General features: G+C 48.0%; 1 protein-coding gene across 2 annotated transcripts in view; it reads left to right on the forward strand.

The window, feature by feature from the left end:
* Window positions 1-20,793, forward strand: part of CACNA1E (calcium voltage-gated channel subunit alpha1 E) — a 257,484-nt gene that overhangs the window by 51,570 nt on the left and 185,121 nt on the right. The window contains exons 3-4 of one of the 2 annotated variants that reach the window (XM_084636282.1): window positions 2,627-2,732; window positions 3,313-3,452. In XM_084636282.1, coding sequence (XP_084492408.1) covers window positions 2,627-2,732; window positions 3,313-3,452 — 246 coding nt within the window. Of the gene's footprint in view, window positions 1-2,626; window positions 2,733-3,312; window positions 3,453-20,793 lie in introns of those variants that run through there. The other variant, XM_084636281.1, reaches the window with a different exon arrangement.

The following is a 20,793-nucleotide window of genomic DNA, read 5'->3' on the forward strand; positions in this document are numbered from 1 at the left end:
CCCCCAACCTTTTAAAGTCGATCCCTGCCCACGCTGCCAGGTGGTGAAGGGCGCACAGCAGCAGGTAATATTAATAACAGTAATAATATTAATATTCGGTCCCTACATAGCGCATTCCAGCCCCAAAGCTCCGCCTTGCCTACCCTCCAGCAATAATGGAGAGGCCACATAATGGCAGGAGCTGACAGATCAGCCTTTTCAGTAGCCCACATTAAGTGCATATTGCACAGTCTGACCTCGGCATCACAAAGGGCCTCCTGCATAACAGTTATCAGATCAGCAGGGGAGAATTACAGCCGCAGCTGAGCTGGCAAAAACCTGTGTTGTTGTTGTTATATAATGTGCAGCTTGCAGCAGTGCCTAGAGGCCAGCCAGGTCAGGCTCCATTGTGCTACGCACAGGACAAACAAATAGGCAATGTCATTCTCTGCCCCAAAGAGCTTACAATCTCAAATCCAAGCCATAACACGTGGGCTAGGGGAACCAGGGGGACTGATATGCCAGGGTGTATGCCATCCTCAGCCAGTCAGCAGCAAAGCTGCCAGCTGTTGTCAGAGGGCAAAGTCCTTATGCATTACAGCAGAGGTGAGTTTTGAGGCGGTCAAGGCAGTAACTGTATGGGTTTTGCCTGGGAGCACGAAAGTGCTTGTGGGGGAAGAGGAGAATCAGGCAAGTGGGGCTGACAGTGCTTGCAGAGTGAAGGCGGGAGTCGACCTTGAGATCCTTGTGACCCCAGCTAATGCCAAATCTTCTGAGATCAGCCCCTGCTCTAAAGCTGTGTTCAGGATGAGATTCCCAAGAGCACTCGCCATCAGCCTCACTCTGCTCCCATTAAAATCAACAGGGAAATTCCCATTGGAGCAGAGTTGGGCTAATGCTGAGTGCTTCTGAAAATCCAACCTTTAGGTTCAGAGTATGTTGCCCTTTGAGGGACTCCCCATTGCACCCCTTAGGTCCTGGGGTATGCTGCGCTCTGAGGGACTTCCCATTCTCACCCCCTTGCCCAGGTCCAGTGGTATGCTGCCCTCTGTGGGACTTTCCACTACTGAATGGGTGACTTGTGGAAAGTCTCCTCACATAACCTCTTTGACCCAGCTAAGATAATTTCAGCCTTGCCGTATTTTTTGATTCTTATTCCTTGTTAAGTGCTGACAGCATACTCAGTGCTGGGCTGTGCGATACGCTATATAATCAAGTGAGCCCCTGGCCTGGAGAGCTGTAGTTTAGTCTCCAGCCAATTCCAAGCCATCCAATATCTCATTTCCCCACTGCAAGCACCCAGACGCCTAATAACCTTCTCAAAGGCTGGAGAGGGGCAATGGGGAAATGGGTATTGTTCAGTCCAAACCTCACTCAGAGCTCCTAGAGGTACCATGCAGAAATGACAGAGCAGAGGAAGCTGCATTGATCCCTAAGTAACTGCAGATAGCATCCGAGCTACAAGGCTGACAGGAATTGAACCGATGTTACAAACGGGGTGGCCCAAATGGGTTCCAAACATCCCCAGGCATATCCAACTGACCAGCGGGGCAATGCAGTGCAATATGATGAGCAACACGTTAAAAGCAGCAAGGAAGGACAGATCTCCTCTGTCCATTGGAGGGAGTGTCTCATTTATGACTCTAACAAACTAGACTCAGCCCTGTGTCCTTTCCTGAAACCAGACAGAAATCAGTCAGATGCACGAGTAAGCCCAGTTTTTCTCTGCCTTGGTTCTTATCCAAAAATGGTAGAGTATGGACTGGTCTATAATTCCCAAGCCCAGCTGGGCTGAACTAGGCTTTTACAAACGCAGGTGACTGATGTTAAATTCCATGTTAGGGGCTGTATTTAATGCCAGCACAGGCACTTATTGGCTAGAGAGGTCCCAAGGAAATGACAGGTGGGGGGCTTGCCTGAGGATGGCAGGTAGGACTGAGTAGGGAAGGAGTGGTGTGAGGGTGTGTGAGCCTATGTCGGATCTTTGAAGAGCTTAGCTTTCTCCAGATTCTCAGCAGAGCTTGGTGAGGGAGGGTTGGTTGGGCTGGACCTTTATAGAGAAGATAAAGCCCTTCCCTCCCGGTGAAAGTATGGGGGAGTTTTACATTTATATTTTGCAGCCTGACCTGGTAGGCTTGCTGGGTCACATGGCTTTTCATGTGGGCTCTGAAGGGGGCTTGTGGGCAATTTTAAACCTTTGTACTTATTCATCTTTGTATGTTATTCCGGCTTCCCACCATCCTGCATGGTCCTAGTTCAAAGCTACTATGGGTGCCCAGTCCGTTGTATTGCACACCATAGGCACTGGCTTCCTTCCATCACCAGTGCCAGAATAGTAGTTACCAGGTGGAGGAGGAGCACTGGGCACCACTGGATCCCTGGCGAGAAGCTGATGATGAGCTTGGTACTCTTGGCTGTCTTGTCTCATTTCCAAACAGCTGAATCAGTAGGTCTCATCCTGCCAGCTAGGAGCACAGGAAAATGGAAGCTTATCTGGCTGCTGTGTGGACACCCGCGCGTGCGCGAGGAGAAATGGTGATCGCTTCCTGAGCAGTCACAAGTAGCAACAAAGGGTGAGGAAGGAAGTGGATTAGAGTCTTGTTCCATCTCTGTTATGTCATTTCTGCTCCTTAACTGTCCTCTCCACGCCCTTCGAATACATGATCTTGGCCACCATCATTGCAAACTGCATCGTCCTAGCGCTGGAGCAGCACCTCCCCGAGGATGACAAGACACCCATGTCCCGACGACTAGTAAGTGCCTTTCTCTTGTATCTTCCTTCTCTCCTGGAAGTGGCTGCAGCTTTCTCACAGGCATGGGTGTCAGCTGGTAGCAAGCCCACTGGCAACCACAGTTGCTGAGGTTTAAGTCTCTGATGCCTACAGCTTCTCAGAAAACTGGAGGTGTGATCTCCTTTCTGTCTCTCTGATGGTGGTGATTCCAGAATGTCTTTGGGGAAGGATGGAATGTGGCTGGAGCTTTCCTCTGGGCTCTTCATGCTTCTGAAAGACTTCTCCAACTCTGGAGGGTGGGCAGGGATACTTGCTATTAATGAGGTCTCAGAAAGGGTTATCAGATAGAAAGTGGGGCAGGGAGGGTGACTGGGGAACAGAGATGAGGCCTGAAGCCTGCAGTTAACTATTCAAGGGTTTTGTGGGGCCTCAGAGTGTGTTGAGAGCAGAGCAGGCAGAGTGAGGTCCAATGTCAAGTAGTGAGCATGGTGGAACAGCCAAACTCCAGCACAATGTTAAATAAAAAGGCATAAGCAGCATTCCCCTCTGGAGGTTTGCTGCAACTCCCTCTCTCACCAATCTCCTTCGTCCCTTCCCACAGGAGAAGACAGAGCCTTACTTCATTGGGATCTTTTGCTTTGAAGCTGGGATTAAAATAGTTGCTCTGGGATTTGTTTTCCACAAGGGCTCATACCTCCGGAACGGCTGGAACGTCATGGACTTCATCGTGGTCCTCAGCGGGTAAGTTCTCCTCGGTGCATGAAGTGGTGTGGCCAAAAGACTGGTGAGGAGGGTGCTGTGTGGTAGGATCCAACAGCAGGTCCCAAATGGTGTAAAATTAGGTGTCTAATGTCAAGATCTTGGGACAATTTCCCTATTGAATCCATTGTCAGGGATTAAAATACATCCCCAAAGGAGAGAAAGTGCACAAATGTTTGCGTTGCAACCTCATTAACCATATGCTGTGCTCCTTTGGGGCCTGACTTTCACTAGCACTACTTACTAATCCTTATTAAAGGCTGGGAGCTGCTCTTCAGTCTGCTTTAATCCTGGGCCTCGCTCCCTCAGCTTGGCAGGGGCTTGGCATGCTCCACTCGTGACATGCTTACTCTCACGGGCAAGAGAATGACCTCATTCTAACGTGCCAGATGGAGTCATGTTCAGCTCTCCTCAGTTAGAGCAGTGGTGTCACCTGGACATTGGGACTCTGTGGTGGAAAAGCAAAATAGGAAAGTGGGAGCGTGTGGGGGGTTCCTGTTCAAAATGAAGGGCAGATTGTTTTGATGAGGAGGTGGTCAGCTCTGGTACTGGAAGCAGGGGCTGTGTTAGAATTTCAGAACTGGGGCATGGAAATGTTCTTCTACCAGCCACTCCAAAAGTGCCTTCTGGGGCCCAGTCACTAGTGTGCTGGCTTCTGCTTTCTCAATAAAAATAAATAAATAAAATGAAGAAAAACAGAAATGAAAGCAGTTCAAAGCAGTGGGAATCCATTTCCACATAACGCTCCCCTCAGCAATCCATTATGCTGGGGCGGGGTGCTGACTTCATGGATGGTTGTCTACCAAGCACTTCTGGACTCCTGGGAATTGTTGGGCATGCCATATATCACTGGACTGGTGGTTATCCCTGGGTTCGTGATTCAGTCTCAGGTTTCACCTCTGGATCTGATATCGAAAGATGTTCGCGGTCTATATATAGATAATATGAAAGCAAACAAACATCATTTTCTTTTGGTAAACTTGCTAGAATGATGATAATTTGCAAAGACAAATCAAATGATCAGGACTCCTTAGCTTCCCAAGTGCAATCCCTCTTGGACAGGGACCTTTGGAAAAGTGGAGTGTATGGAAACTGGCATCCAAGATTCAAAGTGGGGAAAAAACTCATCCAGACTGCAGCTCTAGTCCTTTGTACGTGTTGTGCTGATTGAAATATTGCCAGTCCATGCAAAGAAGCCAATTTAGTATATAGAAGCAGGTGGCTCCTGTCATCTGTGGATCTCAATGCACATTATTAATAATAATTAATGAAGTGCTTAATTAGTAAAGCCTGGCATATCCCGTTTTATTACATCCCCCCATGTTGCAGAGAAGGTAACTGAATCACTGAGGTGCAGTGAGTTGCCCAAGGTTTATTGCCTAATCAGAGACCGAGCTGGGGTAGAGTCCAGGACACCTGAATCCCAGAGCTCAGTTACGTTGTCATGCCTGCTGGGGAGGTTTATGCTTGGGTACAAGGTCCGAAGAGGAAAGGGCTGGAGTGTTGTTGAAGGTGGCAGTTCCCCACCTCATGGGCAGGCTGTGGAAATGGGATAAAACAAGGCTAAGGGTGGCACTGGCCATCTTGTTCAAATGTCTGCTGCCTAGGTATAGCTCATGGCTGCAACTGCCCGTCCACATCTCCTGGAAACGAACGCTGATGGGCTGGTATTCCGTGTTGCATTTAGAGAGACTCCATGTTGGGACAGTCCATGCAGGAGCACCTGTTTGATTGCAGTGAGTTCCGTCACTTGTCTAGCTGCTAAAGCCAATGAGGCAGGTCCAGGGAGTGCATGAATGTGTGTGTCTCCAGGAGTACGCCGTCATGGGGCAGTATCAACCATTCACTGTTCAGTGTCCACTAGGCAGGATGCATTACTTGGGGCATTGTTGGTTCCCTGCTTTGATGGGAGGGAGATGAAGGGGGTCTTGCCAGAAGTACAGTGACGGGCGATTCTGATTGGTTGCTGGCATGTTTGACAGATGGTCTGCTATTTAGAAATGTCTGTTTGGTAGAAGAACTGGGGTGAAGGAGCAAGGGACTGTGGCCATGGATTCTGCCTGCCCAGTGCCAGTAGTGATCACAGGACCTGGAGGGATTTGATGGGAAGCGCATACATCTCTGCTTTCTGCTGATGGTTTTCTGTTTGTCAGAGGACGTGCCTCACTCTTCAGAGAGTAACAAGCAGGAGATAGTCTATTTCCTGGTGGATTTGCAACATCTTTTCTGGTGTGCCATAGGTTCAAACTGTAAAGTGTGCTGGGTCACGCTGGATGGGATGCGACTCACAATGGCCCTACAATGCACAGGTATGAGGGGTGGTCCTGTGCCCTGGGGATTGGGTGTGCGTGGAATTGCAGCTGGAGATGATCTCATGGGCTTGTCTTTGGTGTCCCTTTCTTAATGGCTTGGCCATTTGCCAGTTGGAGAGCAGCCCCTCAGGCTCAGCTGTCCATCCCCTTCTTGTGCTGTCGCCCGGTGCTCACCCACTGGCACATTCAGGCCATTTCCCTCTGGAGCTTGCTCCGAGTCTGCTCTCGCTAGTACCCATGCTAAGGAAGCTATTTCAGCCCTGAAAGGTTGCTATGAACTAATGAAATCCCATTGGCAGGCAGTGCCATGTCTGACCCTTCTCCAGGGCTACCTTAAGCAGCTAGCTCACTTCTGGGCTGTACGTACAACAAATACTCGCACTCCGAAGGGCTGTGATTTAGGAGGAGCAGCTGGGTGTGTGCATGTGGGGTATTCCTCCTCGCTTACTCCTTAGCAATGTTGAACACAAGGAGAAAACCCTCTCCCACTGCTCTGAGCCATCGCTTCCCCCAGGCACCCTCCTACTATCCCTCCTTGTCAGGCTGGTGAGGGCATGGCTGGCTGTGCTGCTCCTTATTGCAGCCGGGTCAACTACTGGTTTCTCTTCCCCACGACCCAGCAGTGCTTGGCTTGCAGAAGCAGCAGGGTCAGTGAAATTGATCTTATCTCGGTATCCTCTTGGGAGCTTTCCAAGCTGGCTCCTGGGCCAGATGAATGATTGTAGGGAGGGGAGCAGCGGCCTCTGCTGAGACAGATCAGTGTCTTTCCGGCATCATTTTGCATCCCCCTTCTCTTTCCACAGTGATGGCCTTGGCTGTGACTCGCTGTCCGGGGACTGGTGCATACATAAATTGTAGACTTGCACTGTGGCAGACCCAGAGCAGCAAGGAGATAGTCAGCTGTGCCGAGTCTGTGGACGCCTCAGGGCGGCAGATGTCCCAGAGAAGTACCATTCCCCTCTCCCCCTGCCCTCCCTGGGGTGGAGTGGGCAAGCCCGTCTCTTCTTTCCAGGATGGAGGTTTCCTGGTTTATAGCCCCTGAGAAGCAGGCTTCCAGATGAGCCCCTGCGACTGGGCTGGTTCATGTCACCTGGAGGGTGGATGAGGGGGAGGTTGCAGGGATATTCCCCCCAGTCTTCTGGAGAAAATGGAAGACAACCTCACCCCCTATTTACACTGACAGAAACATGGAAGGGAAGCTCCCCAGTGGGCTTCGGATGGGGCAGGCAGCCTTCCAGATGGAGGGGAATAAGCAGGAGGCTCTGGCTTGAATCTGTCCGTCAAAAAGCTGGGCATGCCCTGGGATGTGGGAGGGGGGCTGCATGGGCGGGAGCTGTGTAGACAGCCCTCACCAGACCAGGGCCCTTCAGTGGAGAGGCAAAGGGGGTTTCTGGCACAGGCCTCCTCTCAGTGTGGGGAAATGGGGAAACACTGGCTTGAAGGGGAAGGTTACCAGTCACCTTTCCCCTCTCTCCCTGCTGACCATGACTGACAGGCGGCTGAGTCAGCACTCTGAACACGTTCCCAATTTCTTTTTGAGCTTCTCCGTGCTCTGGGCCTGGTGCTCTGGTGCCAGGGAATCAATCGTCCAGGAAGGGCTGTTAGCTCCATACAACCCCGACATGCTGACAAATGTCAGGGACCCAGTTACCAAGCGCATAGGCCTCAACAGCAAGTGTCCTCGGTGTTTATTGAGAAAGCGCTCCTTTTTCTGGGGGTGGTTCCGAGGGCAGCACCTCCTCCTGCCTCCCTCACATGAGACCTTGCTCTTGCCAGCTGTTGCATGGCTTTTACCCTGCCAGCGATGCACCTCTCCCAGCCCCATTCTTCTATGGATCACTACCTGTTATAAGAATATTTGATGTTTGATGTATAAAGGATCTTCTAAGGAGGCCACTGCAATACTTGAGCCCATCTCTCCCACCCATCCAAGACCCAGTTCTGAGTTCGGACTAAGATCCATGCTCTCACATCTGAGAAGTAAAAGCTTGTGTAACTAGGAGATGAGGTAGGCTGAGGTTTGAGTGCTGTGGCATACTCAGGACACTACCATTGGTGTAGTGTTTGCCTTCACACCCTGTTACCTGAGGGGATTTTGTGAACCCCTGCTGCTCTGGGCACTGGGTTGGAAGATGTGGGTAAGATGCAGAACAAGTTTTGTTGTTCTGTGTAATGGATTTGTCGATTGATCATGAAATTGCCAAGTGTATTTGCTGTTCTAAATTATTAGAGGATTTCTTCAGCAAATAATTCTTGGGCTGTCAATCATTCATGAATAGCTTGTGGTGAATATTTGCGCTGTGAAGTTCATGCTGGGTTGGTTAGTTACATAAGTCAGGTAATATTGTTTCTGCCCCCTGCCTAGGTGACTTACGTAACTAATCAGCTGAGTTCAAATGCAGGATTTTGCAATCAAATATGCAGATTGAAATTTGCTTTCAACAAGTGTTTCAGTGTTTGAGCTTATAAGTCTCTGTTCAGGAGGATAATGGGGTATACAGGCTATTCAAGGTTTATCAAGTGAAGCTCCCGGATACCAAAAAATTCCTGGGGGAAGGAGGACACTGTCATTGAAGTGGAAGATATGGTCCTTGGGAACTGCTCTGGAGTTTAGAAAGAAGCCCATCCTGTTGATCTCTGAGGAGCTAAACAGTTCAGGAGTCTGGATCAATGTTAACCAATCAGAATGCGTACATAATTGACTGCATCTTGACTAGATAGTGATCCTTTTTTGACGAGCCAATCAGCACACACAGATATCTGGTTCTTGACTGGCTCATCAGGAGTTAAGACGGTGTTCTTTTTCACAGACCTGTAGCTCATTTCCCCCCTTTACAAAGTGTCTAATAGGAAAAGCTGTTATGCTTTTGAAATCTGTGGCCCTAATGTAGGGCTGTTGAGATCTTTATGATGGAAACATTTGGATGGTATGGAACAATACATATATTGGATTCATGTTTCCATGAACAGGCTGCGAATCTGTCCTGTTATTGTGTTGACATTGACTTTGCCTCAATCAATATTTATTTCTTAGATCAATAAATCTGGATATTCATCCCAACGGAAACCAATAATCAGAATTGACTAATGTTCTAGCTTCTACTTGGTAGCTAACATCACATGATCTGGAGTGGCTCATGACCAAGAGTGCCAACTTTAGAGCATGAAGAAGAGCTCTGTGTGGCTCGAAAGCTTGTCCCTCTCACCATAGATGCCGATTTTTCATTGTGCCGGGGGGGTACTCAACTCCTGGCTCTGACCCAGGCCCTGCCCCCACTCCACCCCTTCCCTCATTGCCCCACCCTGCTTCACCTCCTCCCACCCCTGCTTCTCCTTGCCCTGCCTCTTCCCATCTCATTCCTCCCCCTCCCTCAGCACACTGCATTCTCGCTCCTGCCCCCAGTCCCCTGCATGCTGCAAAACAACTGTTTGCGGGTGGGAGACATGGAGAGCAAGGGGAAGGTGTTGATCTAGGAGGAGGGGGAGGTGCTGATAGGGGGGCTGCAGGTGGGTGCTGAGCACCCACCATTTTTTCCCCTGGGTGCTCAGAGCACCCGTGGAGTCAGCGCCTATGCCTCTCACCAACAAAAGCTGGTCCAATAAAAGATATCACCTCCCCAAATCTTGCCTCTCTAACCTCAGGGCAGGCTCTTAAAAAGAAAGGCAGACACCTCAAACTGGTGGCATCTCCATAATTAGATTTCACAAACCTAGTAACAAATGGTAGGTTTCAGAGTAACAGCCGTGTTAGTCTGTATTCGCAAAAAGAAAAGGAGTACTTGTGGCACCTTAGAGACTAACCAATTTATTTGAGCATAAGCTTTTGTGAGCTACAGCTCACTTCATCGGATGCATACTGTGGAAAGTGTAGAAGATCTTATTATATACACACAAAGCATGAAAAAATACCTTCTCCCACCCCACTCTCCTGCTGGTAATAGCTTATCTAAAGTGATCACTCTCCTTACAATAAGAAAAGGAGTACTTGTGGCACCTTAGAGACTAACCAATTTATTTGAGCATGAGCTTTCGTGAGCTACAGCTCACTTCATCGGATGCATGCCGTGGAAACTGCAGCAGGCTTTATTTATACACAGAGAATATGAAAAAATACCTCCTCCCACCCCATTGTCCTGCTGGTAATAGCTTATCTAAAGTGATCATCAGGTGGGCCATTTCCAGCACAAATCCAGGTTTTCTCACCCTCCACCCCCCCACACAAATTCACTCTCCTGCTGGTGATAGCCCATCTAAAGTGACAACTCTTTACACAATGTGTATGATAATAAAGTTGGGCCATTTCCTGCACAAATCCAGGTTCTCTCACCCCCTCACCCCCCTCCCAAAAACCACACACACAAACTCACTCTCCTGCTGGTAATAGCTTATCCAAAGTGACCATTCTCCCTACAATGTGCATAATTAAGGTGGGCCATTTCCAGCACAAATCCAGGTTTTCTCACATCCCCCCCACCCCCATACACACACAAACTCACTCTCCTGCTGGTAATACCTCATCCAAACTGACCACTCTCCAAGTTTAAATCCAAGTTAAACCAGAACATCTGGGGGGGGGGGGGTAGGAAAAAACAAGAGGAAATAGGCTACCTTGCATAATGACTTAGCCACTCCCAGTCTCTATTTAAGCCTAAATTAATAGTATCCAATTTGCAAATGAATTCCAATTCAGCAGTTTCTCGCTGGAGTCTGGATTTGAAGTTTTTTTGTTTTAAGATAGCGACCTTCATGTCTGTGATTGCGTGACCAGAGAGATTGAAGTGTTCTCCGACTGGTTTATGAATGTTATAATTCTTGACATCTGATTTGTGTCCATTTATTCTTTTACGTAGAGACTGTCCAGTTTGACCAATGTACATGGCAGAGGGGCATTGCTGGCACATGATGGCATATATCACATTGGTGGATGTGCAGGTATACGAGCCTCTGATAGTGTGGCTGATGTTATTAGGCCCTGTGATGGTGTCCCCTGAATAGATATGTGGGCACAATTGGCAACGGGCTTTGTTGCAAGGATAAGTTCCTGGGTTAGTGGTTCTGTTGTGTGGTATGTGGTTGTTGGTGAGTATTTGCTTCAGGTTGCGGGGCTGTCTGTAGGCAAGGACTGGCCTGTCTCCCAAGATTTGTGAGAGTGTTGGGTCATCCTTTAGGATAGGTTGTAGATCCTTAATAATGCATTGGAGGGGTTTTAGTTGGGGGCTGAAGGTGACGGCTAGTGGCGTTCTGTTATTTTCTTTGTTAGGCCTGTCCTGTAGTAGGTAACTTCTGGGAACTCTTCTGGCTCTATCAATCTGTTTCTTTACTTCAGCAGGTGGGTATTGTAGTTGTAAGAAAGCTTGACAGAGATCTTGTAGGTGTTTGTCTCTGTCTGAGGGGTTGGAGCAAATGCGGTTGTATCGCAGAGCTTGGCTGTAGACGATGGATCGTGTGGTGTGGTCAGGGTGAAAGCTGGAGGCATGTAGGTAGGAATAGCGGTCAGTAGGTTTCCGGTATAGGGTGGTGTTTATGTGACCATTGTTTATTAGCACTGTAGTGTCCAGGAAGTGGATCTCTTGTGTGGACTGGACCAGGCTGAGGTTGGTGGTGGGATGGAAATTGTTGAAATCATGGTGGAATTCCTCAAGGGCTTCTTTTCCATGGGTCCAGATGATGAAGATGTCATCAATATAGCGCAAGTAGAGTAGGGGCTTTAGGGGACGAGAGCTGAGGAAGCGTTGTTCTAAATCAGCCATAAAAATGTTGGCATACTGTGGGGCCATGCGGGTACCCATAGCAGTGCCGCTGATCTGAAGGTATACATTGTCCCCAAATGTGAAATAGTTATGGGTAAGCACAAAGTCACAAAGTTCAGCCACCAGGTTAGCCGTGACATTATCGGGGATAGTGTTCCTGATGGCTTGTAGTCCATCTTTGTGTGGAATGTTGGAATCCTTACAATGTGTATGATAATCAAGATGGGCCATTTCCAACACAAATCCAGGTTTTCTCACCCCCCACCCCCCCACCCCACACACAAACTCACTCTCCTGCTGGTAATAGCTTATCCAAAGTGACCACTCTCCTTACATTGTGTATGATAATCAAGGTGAGCCATTTCCAGCACAAATCCAGGGTTTAACAAGAACGTCTGGGGGGGCGGGGGTAGGAAAAAACAAGGGGAAATAGGCTACCTTGCATAATGACTAAGCCACTCCCAGTCTCTATTCAAGCCTAAGTTAATTGTATCCAATTTGCAAATGAATTCCAATTCAGCAGTTTCTCCCTGGAGTCTGGATTTGAAGTTTTTTTGTTGTAAAATAGCGACTTTCATGTCTGTAATCGCGTGACCAGAGAGATTGAAGTGTTCTCCGACTGGTTTATGAATGTTCTAATTCTTGACATCTGATTTGTGTCCATTTACTCTTTTACGTAGAGACTGTCCAGTTTGACCAATGTACATGGTAACAAATGTGAACTCCCAAAGTACTACAATCGTCTTGTAATGCAGTCACAGACAGTCCCTTTAGACACTCCATCTTGCCACCCAGGCGAGCTAGACTATCTGATAAATGAACTGAAGAAGAGCTCTGCGTATCTCAAAAGCTTATCTCTCTCAGCAGCAGAAGTTGGTCCAATAAATGTTATTACTTGACCCATCTTGTATCTGTGATAAATGGTCATTTACACCGAAGATCACAAAATATTTAGGTTGTTCCTAGTCTCAAGAGACAAGTCATTTTCCAGAGGTCAATTTGTACCTTAGATCTCACACCAGAGACAACACTTGTAGCTAATCCTGTAATAAATAACTAAAGATGTATTTACTAGGAAAAAGAAATGAGAGTTATTTACAGGTTAAAGCAAGTGAGCATATATATGCAAACGAGTGTCCGTCTGTGACAAGTGACAGAGTTTTAGTGACAGAGTTTTAGTAATCTGTCAATTCAAAATGTCTTTCAGGGCTAACCCATGCTAAGCAGTATGGTGATCTCTTTGCTTATGTTTAGGAATCTTTGCCCCGCAGGGTCCAGACAGCATGAAGGAGATTCAGTTTCTTCTTGTGAGAAATTTTTATCCCCTTCACTCCAGAGTACAAACTGATGGGATGAGTTCATGCATAGGTCTCTCTTTCCTGGAGGGAGTTAGGAATACAATCAACAGGGCCTCTCTTTTTGATGCTACACAATACCTCATTTGCCTTCAAAAGGCCATCTTGTAGGCAGGATTAGCCCTTTAATTAATGCTTCTTTTCCTGTTTGCTGAGTTACACAATTACAGAGGTTTACAATGCAAACTTTACACCAAGGGCTATAGAGGTTATAAGTGAGATCAATACATGCAGCATCCTACAAACATTTTATAAAGTCCAAACATGGTAAACACATTCTTATCAATGTAACATCTAATAATCTATTTGGATAATGACAGGTTTCAGAGTAACAGCCGTGTTAGTCTGTATTTGCCAAAAAAAAAAATTATTTGGATAATGCTAACACACAGGTGAGTCAGAGTGCTTTCCAGCTATCCATTTGTAAGTGTTCAGTGAGGCCTGGGATCTTGGCATGAGCTGGCAGCTGGTCTGACAGTGACACAGCTAACACTACAGTTAAGTATATCATCTTTTTCTGTTTCTAACCTGTATTTCCATATAATCATAATTTTCTGAAAAAATGCTTTTTTTCCATGCTTGCTTTTCATCTGAAAGGATGGGTTTTTTTAAATGAGAGGCAAAGTCTGTTCTTCATTTGGAGGTATGAGTGTTTGTGTGGAAAATGTGTTTTTCCCTGTTGGTATATATATATATTTTCATTTTTCCCTACACACAACTAAAAATTGGCCAGCCTTTGAAATTTGAATTGTCAGCTCTCATTGAGTAGTATGTCCATGATCAAATATGGACAAATATTGGCTGGAAATTAGCATAATTATCAACATTAGAAAACTGCCTATTGAGCATATGTAGGATCTTAGCACTCATCATTTATGTAAACAGGGACACTACTACTGACACCAATTACCATCTTTACTGCTAGTCTCAGCAGAGACACTAAGGACTGAATGGGTCTGGAGAATCAACTCCCTTCTGCCCCCTAATGGTGGCTATCCACCTGACAAGACAGTGGGAGAAGCTTACACTGCCAACGTCCAACCATGCAGTACCTGCTCCATAGACTTAGAGAGGACTTTTGTCCCTAGAGCTGTCAGTCAGGGACCTTTCACCTGAATTAAATTCACATGAAATAATTTTAGAAAGCAGGGAAGGAGAAAAAAAGGGGTTAACTCCTTGCAAACAGTTAGATGGGCGTGCTCTGCACACTGTGATTCTTTAGTATTATAGAATTTGTATTGGATTTCCCATAGCAATTACAGTAATAATACAATGACAAGACACAGCAGAGAGAGAGACAGAGTTGGGAGAACTTTTTTAATATTCAAAAAGACAGTCTTTGCAAACTTGTAGGGAGACCCAGCTTTTATTAATTGCAGATGCTATTGGCTGGGCTTCTGTAGTGTGGTCCTGCTGATCCATCAAGCCTCACTGATACCTGCCAGATCCAATTCTTCGACATTTTTACACCTGTCGAATGCAGAGAATAGACTTGCCTGGAGAAGGGCTTAGAGGGAGTGAGGATCGATGTAAACCAGCTAGATTTTGCTGGTCCTCTGCTCCCACAGCCTTAGTTCTGTGTGAGTGGTGATGATGCGGGAAGCAGCAGATGAATTATTGACTGTGTAAAACCAGGATAAATAAATTGGGGTCAATAAAATAAGTACTAGCTTCAGGCCTTTTAACAAGAGTTTAATAATGGCTGCTGTACCTGAATGCCTCTTGGAAGCCCTGGGGGCTTTGTGGTTTTCATTAAGGTACTTCATGTGGTGGAACGTGGCCAGGGCGAATGAATGAATGAATGAACGAACAAACACTGGCATTTCGCAGTGCCAAGGGGTAGTGCCATGCGAAGTGCCGTGCCACTAACCACCTCACAACTGGCCTGACAGAACCAGCCTGCACTGGAGGGAAAGATGAGTAGCCTCCGAGGTATAGACCTTCCATTGCGGAGTGCCGAGGGGAATTCTGGGTGAGAGTCCCCCCAGTGGGGGGTAAGCAGCGTTTGCTGGTGCATCCTATCCCAGCTGTGCTGTTCACTGGGAAATCCTCTTTGCAGTTACAGCCCATGCTGTGCCATGGCTGGGCTGAGGTGCAGGGGACAGTTGTTAAACTGTCTTATGAGGAGAGGCTGAGGGAACTGGGGATGTTTAGTCTTCAGACGAGAAGAATGAGGGGGGATTTGATAGCTGCTTTCAACTACCTGAAAGGGGGTTCCAAAGGGGATGGCTCTAGACTGTTCTCAGTGGTAGCAGATGACAGAACAAGGAGTAATGGTCTCAAGTTGCAGTGGGGGAGATTTAGGTTGGATATTAGGAAAAACTTTTTCACTATGAGGGTGGTGAAACACTGGAATGCGTTACCTAGGGAGGTGGTGGAATCTCCTTCCCTAGAAGTTTTTATGGTCAGGCTTGACAAAGCCCTGGCTGGGATGATTTAGTCGGGGATCGGTCCTGCTTTGAGCAGGGTGTTGGACTAGATGATCTCCTGAGGTCCCTTCCAAATCTGATATTCTATGATTCTAAACAGCTGTGTTTCTATTGTTGTAAACCTCTAAAAAAGACTGAGAGGCAGAGGGGCTGCTCTGGAGCATTTGTTTCCCATAGCTGGTGACACGTTTCCTACATGATGGTCATGGGCCCGATCCTTACTCTCCTTCTGGGAATCCCCTAGAAGGGTTGGCACAAGGCGCGGAAGAAAGCTCTTAGGTTCCCACCCCAGAATTTCCTCCATATTTTTATTTATTGAAGGGGCAGGCTTAGGGGAAGGGCTTTTCCCTTGTCCCCCTCCATACTAGCAGAGTAGCAGGCAGCTCAGCCCCCACATTTTGCAGATCCTTTGAGATGTGCTGGCGTCTCCAAGGATCTTCTTGAGAGGCAGTATCTTGTGCGCAGAGGGCTGGCCTGAATCTCTGCCTGCTGCTACCCTTCCCACAAGCCTACAGCTGCGCGGTTCCAATGGAATCCTGCCCAGGAGGCTGCTCCTGGCACCCCCATGAGGTGTGAAGCAGCTCTGCACAAGAGAGTTTGCCTTCTGGGGCTGATTCCCCTTCAGGCTTGAGGGAGAATGGTGTGTGTTCTCCAAGTCCATGGACAAGAGGAGATTGTGCCACGGACGTGGCTGTGCCGAGCCTGTGAGGTCATTCCCTCCCATGGGTGTATTTTGTGCACGGGTATATGCATGCATGTGTTCTCTCGCTCTCACCCACACAAACACACATACAGAGAATTGCTAGCGAGTTATTTCCCAAGAGCAAACGTCTCCATTTCAACAGGTGAAAGAGAACATTGTTACCCAGCTGTCTGTCCACCTATAGCTCCTGCTCCAGTTAGTGCTCTGACCCCGCTCATCAAGGAAATCTCTGTCCTTTTACCCTGGGGAAGAATATCATCTGTTTCTCCTAAATGGAGCTCCTTGCTTCCTGTGCAGCTGCGCTCTACTCCTCCTCTGTCTAGCACCTAGTATCCCATGACATTAGCAGTTCACACATATTAACTAATCCCCAAAACTCCTGGGAGGCCACTATCATACTCTCCACTGTACAGACAGAGAATCTGTCTTGTCAAAGTCAACGTAGCACGTGGTTGGCAGAGCTGGGATTAGAACCCCAGAGTTCCTGGCTCCAAGTCCTGGACAATCCATTAGACAACGCTGTCTCTCAGATGTTCCCCACTTAAGGGGGCTTGATTTGTGTGCTCTTTCCATCTGTCTCAGGCTGACAAATGCTACCTGCAGGTCTTTAACTGAACACCCAAGCACGGCATAAGGTACATTCTCTCTGGACCTGATCCAAAACCTATTGAAACCAAGTCTTTCCACTGACTCCCATGGGCTTTGGATCAAGCCCTGAATACAGGCACTGTATTGAAGGCACTGCTCCTTGTTTCCTTCCCCCTCTCTCCTGAGTACCCTGTTCCTCCTCACAATAAGGGAGCCATCAGAGAGCCTTGTATCTATCCATCTGTATTCAGCTTGTGCTGCTGCGGAGAGATGAACCCATTAAAGTTTGATGCACTGTCAGGAGCTGCCCAGAGGGGAAGGGGGTGGCTGGCGGAGGAGGAGCAGGGAATCTTTCCCCTTCTGTGGAAGGGGGGAGCTGATGTCCCTGTTTCTGGGTGTGTGTGTGTGCATGTGCAGCCTGGCATGCTGTGTGTGTGTCATCCCATGTGAAAGCACCTCTGTATCTTTACCCAGCTGCTGGTATCTCCCTGTTTTTGTATCCAGTGGAGAGCTGTGAGCACAAACAGCGCAGTAATTGTGTCCCTTTAGCTGCATTTTCTCTTTATTACCAATTTGGCTTAAAAGGCTTTAAAAGCCTTTTCTCTCTTTTGGAGAGAAAGTATTTCATTTGTATGAATTGCTCTAGAATAGATTCCCTCCTTTCCCAGCTCGGAGAGTTGCCGACCTCCCTTTGGCCCAGGCAGCGATTTCAGGATCCCCCCCAGTGTGTTTGCTGGTATTCCCAGGTCTGTGCTGCCGTAACAGCAGCTGCATGCACTGGGGATGATGGCTCAGAGACCCACTAGACCAGTGCTGTTATGGCAGGTGTCTCACGGTTGTGGATCTCTCTTCCACCAGAACTGAGAGTGATCCCAGACCTTCCTAGCTAGCAATGGGTCCAGTCACACCTGCCAACAGCTAAATGGATCATGATTTCAATTCCGTTCGCTTCTTAGGTGAGGGCGTCCCTGAGGATGTGCAGTGGGTCTGTGCCTGCACTGCTTTATTCCTTGTGTCCTCGTTTAAAGGCCTGTCGAAACACGACCTACTCTGAATGGGAGCCCCTGACATGCAAGGTGCAAGGCCCTGCATTTTTAACCGACCTGCTGCCTGCACAAAGTGGGGAGGGCCTTTCAGGGCTGCTTTCCTTTCTCAGAGATGGGTACTGTGAACCTCACAGACATTCCTCGGTGAATATCCATCCTTGAAGGCAGGTTACAATGTGGGTCTAAGTTACCGAGGGCGTTTCTTGACTGGAAAGTGGGAAGGCATGGATAGAAACACCTGTAAGAGAGGAGATACACCATAACATCAGGGAGTCCCTATCTAACAGCGAGACCCTGAGCAGCAACGTGACTGTCATGAGGAAGTCTATGGCATTATGTGGCCACAGAAATGTGGCTGTTTGCCAGTGCATGAAGGTTGTCCTATAAGGCAAACAAAGGGGCAACCTTAATTTTGAATACAAGCTAATTCTCTGGTCAACCCAGACAAGAGCCCCCCCTTCTCTCTTTTATTAAATCAGTGAATCATGAATGCTGCTGGTTACCTACATGATGCCTTCCCGATCTCCCTCCCCCTCTCCCCCCTTTTCTGTTCTTCCAGGACAATTAGGAAAGTGCTTAGTCTTTGGATTCGATGAATAATTAATTCCAAGGCTTTGTGAATGATTCATGTGCCATATGCGATGGTGACAGGATGTGTGTGACACTGTCACCTCGTGCAAGGGCCATGCCATTTTCCCAGCCTAGCAGAGGGGTTGGTGTGTGGGAGGAGAGGGGGGGTTCGCGCTGTGAGTGGCTTGTCTGGATGAAGATGGTTTTGGGGAGGTGGTGGGAGCACAGGAGAGGCAGGGATAGGCTTCGTACAGGCAGAGCTGCGTGTGTACTCGCAGCATATGGGCCGGGTCTCCAGGGGGCACCTCCTGCCAGCTTCATTGAATGAATGGGGTCAGAGAGTCCCTGTGTGTGTCTCCCACACAGACATGACTGAGGCCATCTGGTTCCTGCAGTCTGAGTCTCTGCCACATTCCTTTCTCAGCCCAGGAGGCGACTGTAGAGACAACTGATTCTCTGTCGTCATCTCTGGGCTTGATACTGAGTGGTGCTGGGCACCTGAAACTCCCATTGATGTGAATGGGACGTTCGGCTCCTCTCAGAATCAGGCTGTCTTTCTGTTGCTGAGCAATGCTTCACCTGCCACCTTCTGTTTGGGCTTTCTAGGTATGAACCTGCAAGATGCTCGAGGGGCACTACTCCTACTGACTCTAGTGGGAGCTGAGGGCTCCCAGCAACATCTCCCAGGAGGCCCTCGGCACCTTGCAGGATGGAGTCCTCTCAGAGCCAGCTGATGGGCTAGGAAGCTGGGAATGGGTGACAGGGGGTGGATCACTTGATGATTACCTGTTCTGTTCATTCCCTCTGGGGCACCTGGCACAGGCCACTGTCGGCAGACAGGATACTGGGCTAGATGGACCTTTGGTCTGACCCAGTGTGGCCATTCTCATGTTCTTAGGTTATCATTCACCTGGAAATACTTCCACTTTGTATCGCTCTGACTGGCTGCATGTCTGCCTGTCATTCCTCTCCTTCCATCCACTCTAACTGCCTGGCTGGACAGGCTCCCCAGTTCTGTATAACACCCCCCACCTGAAGCAGCTCTTATATGTAAAGCGGGTGAATGAGGGAATCTTTTTGCTTGCCAGTCATGCCTGTGTTGTCTCGGGAGAGAATCATAGAATTGTAGGACTGGAAGGGACCCCGAGAGGTCATGTAGTCCAGCGCCCTGCACTCATGGCAGGACTAAGCATTAACTAGACCATCCCTGACAGGTGTTTGTCTAACCTGCTCTTAAAAATCTCCAATGACAGACATTCCACAACCGCCCTAGGCAATTTATTCCAGTGCTTAACCACCCTGACAAAAAGTTTTTCCTAAACTGCCCTTGCTGCAATTTAAGCCCATTGCTTCTTGTCCTATCCTGAGAGGCTAATGAGAACAATTTATCTCCATCCTCCTTGTAACAAACTTTTATGTACTTGAAAACTGTTATGTCCCCTCTCAGTCGTCTCTTCTCCAGACTAAACAAACCCAATTTTTCCAATCTTCCATCATAGGCCATGTTTTCTCGACCTTTAATCATTTTTGTTGATCTTCTCTGGACTTTTTCCAGTTGGTCCACATCTTTCCTGAAATGTGGCACCCAGAACTGAACACAATACTCCAGTTGAGGCCTAATCAGAGTGGAGTAGAGCAGAATAATTACTTCTTGTGTCTTGCTTACAACACTCCTGTTAATACATCCCAGAATGATATTTGCTTTGTTTGCAAGAGTGTTACACTGTTGACTCATATTTAGCTTGTGATCTACTATGACCCCAGACCCATTTCCGCAGTACTCCTTCCTAGGCAGTCATCTCCCATTTTGTTTCCCAGATGTGTTCTCTCCCCGAATCCCCCACTCCCAGTGTCCTGATGGAGAATGAGATCAAGCGATAGGGCTGCACAGAGGGTCAGTAGCAATTTCCCTTTGGAAATATGAGTAACGAGGAGTGGCAAATGATCCAGAGTCACCTGGAGAGCTAGGCAGAAAGGACCAGATGTGGGGAAATTCACCCTCTGCACAGCTGGTCCTGCCTCAGGGCAGTTAACTCTTAACCCTGTCAGGCTAGCTCTGGGGACAGGTTTTCAGGGAGATCGGGGCTGGGGTACAGTCCAGAAGAGGAGAGATGGGGGTTCAGGGAACAGAAGGGGCTGGTATCATAAGGCTGGTACTGAGTTTAGACTGTTTAGAAACAGGAACTGAGTTTAGAAGGGTCTTCTTTATTTTTAAATCCTGTGGGAGTTGGATTCCTCAGGTTACTAACATTGGGGGCCAGATCCTCAGCTGGTGCAAATCAGTGTTGCTTTACTGAAGTCGCTGGAGCTACACCAACTGCCTCTCCTGTGTTGTCCATGAGCTTCATGCATCCCCATGCATCACCTCAGGCAGCATTTTGAAATGTGTGGGCTGTTTGGAAATGAATCCCTGTCTCTCCTCCGCAGCCCCTTGTCTTCTGGGTTACCCTCTCCTCCTTCACGAACCCATCAGACCTTATAGAAAATCTTAGGCCTCTTCCCTCCAAAGCAGCATGCCCCATGCCATGGCCTTGAGATTGCTGAGATGGGATTGAGGCCTGAATTTCTAT

This window comes from Lepidochelys olivacea (assembly GCF_965140295.1).
Source record: "Lepidochelys olivacea isolate rLepOli2 genome assembly, chromosome: 8".
NCBI lineage: Eukaryota > Metazoa > Chordata > Testudines > Cheloniidae > Lepidochelys > Lepidochelys olivacea.